Source organism: Montipora foliosa, chromosome 8, assembly GCF_036669935.1.
Source record: "Montipora foliosa isolate CH-2021 chromosome 8, ASM3666993v2, whole genome shotgun sequence".
Taxonomy (NCBI): domain Eukaryota; kingdom Metazoa; phylum Cnidaria; class Anthozoa; order Scleractinia; family Acroporidae; genus Montipora; species Montipora foliosa.
In genome coordinates this window covers 1,191,521-1,201,520 of record NC_090876.1, presented here as the reverse complement: position 1 = coordinate 1,201,520, position 10,000 = coordinate 1,191,521, and the positions used below count along the sequence as shown (strand labels likewise).

The window sequence follows — 10,000 nt, the reverse complement described above, 5'->3', positions numbered from 1 at the left end:
TATACAAGTTCCGGGAGCTATAAAGTTGAAAAACTGTCTAAAGTAGATGCTCAGGCAAAAGAATTACGATACAGAAACCCCATTCTGTTTTCAGAGAAACATTAAAATTGGATCAATAAAACATGTAATGTAATACGGAAACCAGGACATTCTCTACACAATATATTTCCGAAACAGATTCAACACCAAACTAGCACTTCTTGTATACAGTTTCGGTAATAAACAATCGATTTTCTTTCCTGGTTGTGTTCTACTTACCTTTAGGCCAGTTCGGGCGATCGTTGTCCACGTTTGCAGAGTCTTTTAAACAGAAGGATCTGTTAACCCGCCTCGAGTCAACAACTCCATCAAGATGAAATTCCGTTGACTTTGAGTTATTGGAGTAATTCCCACTGGTATCCTGTGAGACCCATCCTTCACTCCATTGAAAGCCATCAGCTTCAGGACACCCGCTAACTGGTTTGGGTAAGCCGTATGCTCCTTTTGGCCAGTAACGTGACTCTGGAAAGCAACCAAAGGAATCTAATTAACTCCGGGCGTAACAACTTTAACAAAACCCCGAAATATTTCGGCCGTATATCAATCTGAATTTTGAATAAACAAGACGCTCCATAAAAGCGTTCACTGGGTTGCTTGTGATACGTGTTACACAAAAACAGAAGGCACTGATAAATATTTTTGCTCTTTGGCCAGTTCAATTTCAGCAGGAAAAGAAAACAAACAGCGGTTACAAACATTTTCATTTTATACTTGACGTTTCGTATGCTGCAACATACATCATCAGAAGTGACGGTTAAAACTGTTATACAAAAAAAAAATTAAAACGTGAGCGACGCAATGGTGACTATTTATAACAAAATCCTAACTTCCGGTAGTTGATACTTGCGGAAGAAATTAACAAAGAAAAAGCTTCTCACTACCAATGTTTTCATTAAGAGAGGGTTTTAAGTCCCTGATTAATAGCGATGCATTAATGACGTTGCAATGGAGTCTCCGCTAGGCCGGGTGTTGTTTAACATTTTCATGTGTGACTTTGAACAGAAATGGTTGACTAATGCTGATTCTTGCCCCTCCATTTGGTTTGGATATGTGGATGAAACTTTTTCGTTGTTCGACGCGCGCGCGGTAGATCTAACTATGCAGTTAATTTAGTTGTTATAGTGTACTATGTAGTATAATTTCCATCTGAACTGGCGGGTGGTGCACCTCATACGGTTCGATGCAACTTGTAAAGTAGATCTAACCATGCAGTTAATTAAGTTGTTATAGTGTACTATGTAGTATAATTTCTATCTGAACTGGCGGGTAACGCACCTCATACAGTTCGATGTAACTTGAAAAGTAGATCTAACCATTCAGTTAATTTAGTTGTTATAGTATACTATATAGTATAATTTCCATCTGAACTGGCGGGTGGCGCACCTCATACAGTTCGATGCAACTTCAAAAGTAGATCTAACCATGCAGTTCATTTAGTTGTTACAGTGTACTATGTAGTATAATTACCATCTGAGCTGGCGGGTGGCGCACCTCATGCAGTTCGATGTAACGTGCATCTTTTACAATGTTTATAACATCTGTTCTTTTCCACTTTGATCATTTTATATATGCAAGTTGTGCCTTCTGAACAAGAGCTACCTGGGTTGAAGCAAGATTCTCCTCCATTTATCCTCATTGCGGACGAACTCCCGAATTATGATGACATTTTTATCGTTGCAAAAGGCGAACGAATACTAAACGTTTCGGGAGCCACGAGCTCCCGAAACGTTTAGTATTCGTTCGCCTTTTTACTTAAGTAAGCGATTAAAAATTTTCGCTTGAGTTTGTTACCCATGCCATCGATGTTGCGTCATGTGTAATTTTACTTATAAATTGATGATAAATAAACATAATTACACTTCATTTTATGGTAGAATTATACGTTTTTTTGGGGTAATTTCAAGTTTTTTAGATGGGGTAAAATTACACCTTCCAAAAAGGGTAGCGGGGCTGGAAAGATCACTACACCGTCATTCGGGGTAATTTTACCCATCCTTTCCGATATTATTACCCTTGCTAGATGTGTAATTTTACAAGTGCAAAGTTGTATAATACCCATTTTACACTATTTTGCGTGGAAATTTACCATCCTTTTGAGAGTTAAACTACAGTTTAGGAATGGGTGTAATAATACACACAAAAAACGGATTGCGGGGCTGGCAACAATTTTACACCATTTTTAAGTGCAGTCTTAAACTTTAATTTGTAGTGTCTGCGGCCAGTTTTCTACATTTTATTAACACCAGACATCGTAATATCAAATTTACAATGGAACTTGAAGAATACCAGGAGATTCCATTTTTAGATGTCCGCATTAAGCGCAATCTCAACAATTTTACAACAACAATACATCGCAAAACAACTTTCACTGGCCTCTACACCAAGTGGGACTCTTTCACTCCAAGAAAGTATAAAACCCTCACCTATCGCTGTTTACGCATCTGCTCGAGTTCTTCCTTGTTACAGTCGACTCTCTTTGATCTAAGGAACACTATCCTTCAAAAAGTTACCCATGAGGCGTTCTTTGTTATCACATTAATGATGTTGAGACAAAAGAACAGGTCTGCTGAACCTACCACCACTGTTCCTAAGATATATATTTTTCTTGTCTCGCCTTATTTCGGCTTTCAAAGTGAAGCTCGTGCTCGACATGTTAAATCTTGTATCAGTAAGTTTTATGGCGGTGTTAATCTTAGGGTTATTTTTCAAAACACCTGCAGGAGTAAGGCCTTTTTTCCTTACAAAGATCGTTTCAGTCGTTCTCAAAGATCTAAAATAGTATACGAAGCAGGTTGTTGGGACAGTGATTCCTTCTACATCGGTAAGACAAAAAGAATATTGCATGATAGGAAGTCCGAGAATTTCAAAGCTCCTACACAAGTCGGTCACGCCTCTGCTGTTGCAGACCATACTATTTCTACCGGCCATAACATCAAATGAGACCATTTTGAAATCCTCGCTACTGGAAGGTCTGACTTGCAGTGTAAAATTAAAGAATCGCTATTAATCAGGGACTTAAAACCCTCTCTTAATGAAAACATTGGTAGTAAGAAGCTTTTTCTTTGTTAATTTCTTCCGGAAGTATCAACTACCGGAAGTTAATTTTTTTTGTTATAATACTTTGTAACTAGTCACCATTGCCTCGTTCAAGTGTTAATTTTTTTTGTTTAACAGTTTTAACCGTCACTTCTGATGATGTATGTTGTAGCATACGAAACGTCAAGTATAAAATGAGAAGGCACTGAATTGGGTGGTATTGAACTGAAGGGTTCCAGTTAATTTTTTCAAGTGGGGGGGGGGGGGGATCATTAAGACCATGAGGGTCACCCACATGTCGCGCCAGCAGAGGCTCTTTGGCTCACAGGTTCAAACCTTTAATTATTTTGTAATATCCTGTCCCATTTTGAGGTCTTTTAGATCAGATGACAATCGATCGTAAAAAGACGAACATTTCGGAATTACGGGAAAGCATGTTAATCGTTCGTCGCTTTCAGAGTAAAACAACGTCTTTGGTTTTAACAATTTTGTTGTAATATTTAACTAAATATTAACATTTCATCTGTCGGGTCAGGAAGCCTTTTTTGTCGGGTTCCTGAGAAACGTATCTATTTTGAGCGGCCAAGAAATTGAAAATCTAAACATCTATGAGTTACAAAAACAGATTTCGCAAATCACAATGCTGCAAGCACAAAGGCAGAAGAAATGGTTAATAAATATGAAGTTTGTTAGTATCTGAATGCTTTTGGGTTAGAGTGAAGGGATATATTGTCACTGTCGAGGCACATGGAAAAACAGTTAGGCATACGATTAAAAAAAAACACTGGTTAGCTCTCATTTTGGAGCATGACAAACAAAAAATCAAATAAACTTGTGTCCAAAAGAGTACGGATAATTGTTATTTAATTCCAGTTGAGAATAGAAATTCGAGTTTCATTGCTGAACAAAGGAAAAACCGATTAAACAACCTTTTAAATATACGCACCCACTTTAAATAACTCATCCATAAGACAATGACAAACGATTTAGTGCCCAAGGAAACAATTTGTGGAGTAACTTTTTCCACTAAGTATGAGATATTACTGGTGTTCTGTTTTGTCGTTGCCGTCCTCTTTCTCTCTACATTCGTTTCTGTTCTAGTCATAGGTCCTCCAGGCATCATGTAACCTTATCAGAGCTTCTAAAGATACGACAAAAGTTGCAATACAGAGAAAAATGTAGCCCTAGACAAATTAAAACTAAACTCTCAGCTTTAAGTTTACATCCCTCCAATGCTTAACTTGAATAACTGCGTAGCCACCAGTGTGGACCACAGCTATCATGATATGTCAAACTGGATTGAAACCAACGAAAAATGCAGAAAGAACACATATTCCAAACTGTATTCCACCTGAACACGAAAAGCGTTGACTGTGTAAGAACTATCGTTGACGTAGTATTGCCGTGTAGCTGCGTCGAGCCACAGAAAGCGCGCAAAAAATGGAGGCTCGGTTATGTTTAGGGGAGTTAATCTGGGTTGAGCAATCTAATCGAAGGCCAGTACCTGGTCAACGGTCAGCTCTAGGCGTGAACCCGCCATATGCTCGCGTGATACTGGTCAGCGGATACCTCGTTTTGACAGGTGTCAACTGATCATAACAATGATGTCCAATATCAAAGATGTATGGTGTAAACTAGCGTGATACTGGTCACAATGGCATACATGGAGGTGTGGACGTACGGACGAACGTACGGACGGTCGATGCCGACATGGCTATAAAACCAAAATTTCTCGCATCGATGGGTTACCATATTTTCTTAACTATGGTGCTCCGCGCGCAGAGCTCCGCTAAAATCCGCACCGCCCGTGCAGCACCATTATTTATGTACTTTTTAACAAATGAATGAATGTGGCCGGGCAGACGTTGTCTGCTACTGGTAACATTGTAACCGAGTAAAACCTGCCGCATGGACGGGTGGTCAATGCCATTACCATTCGGCAGTTCCTGCAGCTAATCCGGCTCCAAGTGTACTGCATTGCATTCGCCTGGAACTCGTCGGTGCGGCCGAGAGGGGGACCCCGTTGTCTGGGCACTTGATACTATCGAGGATCCATCCGTACTGCATGGAGACACTTGACTCCGAGCCGGGCATGGAAGCACTTAACAAAGCTATTGATGCGTTGGCAAGTGGCAAAGCACCCGGGTGAAGATGGCATACCCCCTGAAATCATCAAGTGCGGCACGTCAGCCCTCTTGCAACCACTTCATGAACTCCTGTGCCTTTGCTGGAGCGAAGGGAAGGTACCTCAGGATATGCGCGACTCTAAGATGGTCACGCAAATTCAAGGGCAAATTCAAAAAACACAAATTCAAGTTCGACCGCAGTGATTGTAACAACTACGGGGGCATATCTTTGCTGACTATCGAAGGCAAGGTTTTTGCCCGGGTAGTACTGTCTCGCCTGCAAGTCCTTGCCAGCTGCGTTTTTCCTGAGTCTCAATGAGGCTTTAGGACGGAGCATTTCACGGTCGATATGATTTTCTTCATTCGAAAACTGCAAGAGAAATGCCGTGAACAGCAGATGCCACTCTACATCGAATTCATCGATCTTACCAAGGCTTTTGACCTTGTGAGCAGGAGTGGCCTGTTCAAGTTTCTGAAGAAGATCGGCTGCCCCCTTAGCCTACTTAACATCATTGCCTCCTTCCATGACGGCATGCAGGTCACAGTGAGATACAACGGCGCCTCGTTAGAGGCCTTCAAGATCATGAATTGTGTAAAACAACGTTGCGTCCTTGCGCCGACTCTGTTTAGCATCTTCTTCTCACTATTACTGAACTTTGCTTTTCAGCACTCCGAGGAGGGGTCTACCTGCACACCAGGAGTGAGGAGAAACTGTTCAGTCTGTCTCGAGTGAAGGCAAAGACCAATGTCCAGACTGTCCTCCTCAGATAAATGCTGTTTGCTGACGACGCGACCCTGATCGCGCACACCGAGGAAAAACTTCAACACCTTATCAACGGGTTTGCCCATGCTTGCGAGAAATTCGGCCTGACAATTAGCATCAAGAAAACTAACGTCATGAGCCAGAGCATCCCGGCTCCTCCAACTATCAGCATCAAAAGCGAGGTTCTTGGGGTCACCGATCATTTCACCTACCTTGGCTCTACTGTATCCAGCAATTTGTCTCTCGACTCAGAGATCGACAAGCGTATCGCCAAGGCTGCCGACGTTTTTGTCTAAGTTAAGCAAGAGGGTGTTGGAAAACAGTTAGCTGACCTTGAATACCAAACTCAAGGTATCAGGACAATTCATAAACGAGCGAGATTTCTTTATTTTTCTTACTTATTGTTATGATAATCACTGTACGCCGTTTGTACTGGCGTCTTTTACACTAGTTTTTGTAACCCGTTGAAGACTGTAGTTCGACAGTCGAAATCTCGCTCCTTTAAAAGTTGGTAAGAAAGCATTTTAATTAACATGATGTATAACTTCTTGAGACAAGTTGCCAGCTGCAGTGCGTTTCGGGTGATTTACCAGACTGCTTGTTGTCTTTAACAATCACCTTTAACTCAGCACTGGCAGGTTTCTCCTTTTGACGGATAGATTAGTGGGGCCAGTGCTCTGTGTTGTTTAACTTCTCGTTTGGCTTGATTTTAACTAAGAACAGCTGTCGTGAAACGTCACCAATGGTTATCATCCTTATTTAATCCAAGAACAAAAAAAAGTGTGTAACCTTTGGTCACCATTCATAATCAACTTCCAAAGACATTTGGTTTCCAGTTTTTTCTGTAAGAATCTGTTCCAAAAAAAATTATATGAATACAATACTAAGCTAACCTCAAAATCATTTTGCTGTATGGATCATGATACTGCCGGAACAAATTATAGCAAATTTATCATTATTTAACTGGTTCCATTTTTTTTAATTGAGCGTACTGATTATTTACATTGCTCTTCTTTGCAGCTGCATTCATTCGCAATCTGAAATTAAAAATTATTTTCTTTATCTTTCTACTCTGTGCTTAATTCCTATGCAAGCTCCAGTTTTGTTCGTGTTAGTTGTTCCTAACTGTAGCGTAGTAATTGCATTAGTGGAATATTCACTACTTATTTTCATTAAAGCAATGGGTATCCAGTTCACTGAAGCGTTATACAGTAACTTGTATTGCTTTTATGTAAATGCATTACGGAATTGTGGAAGTAGTCAATAGGATATCGGTATAACAAGGTAGTAATTCAAGTGACCCTTCGTTTAATGTTTTGATTTTTAACAACATGACTGTGAAATTGTTAATTATTTACCTCGATCAATTCCTTCTACTGCCTGTAGTTGTTTTTACCTATCTTTCTTCTAGTTCTCTTAATTCCAAAACTTTATATGTTTTTTAATACGAACAGAAAACATTGTGTTATTGTCTGTTTGTTGTTTTTGTCGCTGTATTTGCAGTTGGCATTACAAATACAATATTAACTCCTTGGTCACTGTAGAGGTCATTAAGCGACCTCAAGCTTTGATCACTGCCATTGCAAGTCACTACCCGCACCTGTTATATGATCAGAATCTCGGGGCTCTACTATGTACTTAAACTAACCACCAGCCTAGGTATTCACCTCGGGAAAAGAAGACATGGTGAAGTTAAATTAATAATGCGACACATGCAAATATCCCTTTTCCATCCTGAGCGGACTAAAAATAGATTGCCAATACTTTTGGATAGATTCAAGTTCCGGTATTCCTTCTTCATCAAGTGTATTTTATTCCAACGGGAAGCAAACACCAAAATTTGATCGAAATTGTTCGTTTTTATGTCTTATCAAAATAAGTATAGTAAAACAAAGAAATATAATCGGCATCATGGTCAAGAATTTCAGTCCATCTACGTTGTCGATATTACAATTTAAAATACTGTCGTTTTTACCAATATCTTAGTTAATGAACCCTCCGAATCTTCTGAGGCCTGTTCTGGGCGAAACAAGTAATTAAATGCTGTGCCCTATTTAGTGAACACGCATACAAATGTAGGACTAAAACATACGAGATGGTGTTTGTAAGGCTCGGTTGCCATACAGCCACATTTCCGTCCCCTTCGGGTCAAATTATGTTACATACATACCCGACATTTTCACGGCAGAAGCAACAATGATAAAGCCCAGAACTTTAAACTCTGTCATGATTTCTTTAGGTTTCTTTCTTCGCAATCCTCGAACGAACGAAATCTTTATAATTCAGATGAACTACTTTAAGAGCTTTCGCTTCTTAAGTTAAGTATCCATTACGAAACCCTTTCAGTTCAGCAAACAAGGACGGATCGTGTTACACCGAAAATGGTCACACCATCACTGTAATTTTAGGGTAGTCCACTTCTTTTTTTAGACAGTGGGAAGGGTTAGCCAAAAGGGGGAGGGTGTAGGTAATTCGTCGGAATGTGTATTTTTTTTTTTTCGATATCTGTTATCAATATAACCGTCAACGCTACTTTTGAACACGTAAATGTACCTCCGAAGTTAAGAGTCAATCACCCATCATAGACTCTTGACCCCCTTGGATTGTTGCAACTTGGTCCTAGTGGAGCTACTGTCAGTGTCTCCTAAGGGTATTTTTTTATGTGTTGAAGTAGTACATGAAGAACCAAATCAAAACTGTATTCAAAGCCATCCTGCCGAGTAGTGCCCTAAAACCGCTTGTGGGAATTAAGCCACATGTTTGTTGACTAAACTTCCCGTTCTCGACTCAGCCCAGGGTCTCTTCCCCGGTTTGTTGTGGTAATTCCACTCCACCTCTCTAAGAAAACCTTACAACTGAGATGGTGGGGAAGATACCCCTCTAGGACATGAGGAAAAATAAAGTGGCTGATAGCTTGAACGAAAAAGAGCACATGTAAAGATTAATGTATAGAGGACTTGCAAGGGTAGCGTAATATCACAGTGGCTAATAGGGCAATGTTACCGAAGGCACGGACTATTGTAGGTGGCTTTTACGTTGGGTAAATTGTTGCTCTAGGTGAGGAATTCTTGTTATGACTCACTAGCAAGCATCCCTCTCGACATTTTCAGAACAATGATTGTAATATATATATATATGTATATATATATATATATATATATATATAATACATCACATGTAAACCGGGAGCGGGCACCCTGAACAAAAGGAACTAAATAGCGAGTGCGTGCCGTCACGCAACCAAATATTTGATAAAGCATGCTTGAATCATCAACCTATAAAAGGAACGTTAGTCAGTCAGTGTTTCATACACCTGACGAGAGAGGACCATCAGGCACTTTCGAAACAGTTCTGTAGTGTTTTAATGTTTTAATCTTTCCTATAGAATTAATTATATATATTGTAATCGGTTTAATACTTCAAACGTTTCGCCGTTTAGAGCTTCGTCAGTGAATGTCAAGATTATGAATACAAGATCGGTTTATGTTAAAAAAAAAATAGTACAATAGTGGAAAGTCAAGGTTCATCAATTTGATGGAATTTGATGGTGTTAATCTAAATTTAAGTTCGTCTAATGCATTGGAGTGCTTAAAAATCAAGCTAGACTGAGCCTAAAGAAAAAAAGAAGGTGCAATATGATTGAATATATGATTGAATGCACCCCCCCCCCCTCCCCCCAACCCTCGACTCTACACAAAATTCAACTTTTTTTTTTTCCTGAAACAAAGATTCACCAAAGTATCAAACCTAGTTATCCCTTAATTTTAAATGATATAAGATTTGTTGCTGAATATGAATTATTAGGATTGTTTGAAGAAAACAAACACGAGAAAGTGTGACAATTTTATTGAAAACCACGGATATCCAAATATGAATAACCTTTCACAATCAATGCCCCTACCTCACCCTTGTGAGTGATAAGAAAGTCACGGGGGGTAGGCAGGGGCTGTCTACAGGTCCTGTAAGACGGGTTAAAAACAGTGGTAAACCGCTAAAAGTGGCTGTGAAGTTGTGACTACTTTCACCTCTCAAATGA

General features: G+C 39.7%; 2 protein-coding genes across 2 annotated transcripts in view; one reads left to right on the top strand and one right to left on the bottom strand.

Annotated features, from left to right (window-relative positions):
* The window catches only part of LOC138012438 (uncharacterized), a 27,354-nt gene extending 19,031 nt beyond the window's left edge, over positions 1-8,323 (bottom strand). Inside the window, exons 1-2 of the mRNA XM_068859212.1 lie at positions 8,135-8,323; positions 259-501 (exon numbers count right to left, since the gene is read on the bottom strand). Of these exons, the coding sequence (XP_068715313.1) occupies positions 259-501; positions 8,135-8,192 (301 nt within the window). The 5' untranslated portion in view covers positions 8,193-8,323. The remainder of the gene's footprint in view (positions 1-258; positions 502-8,134) is intronic.
* Positions 8,324-9,973: 1,650 nt separating this feature from the next.
* The window catches only part of LOC138012436 (uncharacterized), a 43,411-nt gene continuing 43,384 nt past the window's right edge, over positions 9,974-10,000 (top strand). Inside the window, exon 1 of the mRNA XM_068859211.1 lies at positions 9,974-10,000. This exon is cut by the window's right edge and continues 329 nt beyond it. The gene's annotated coding sequence lies outside the window, so the exon portion shown is untranslated.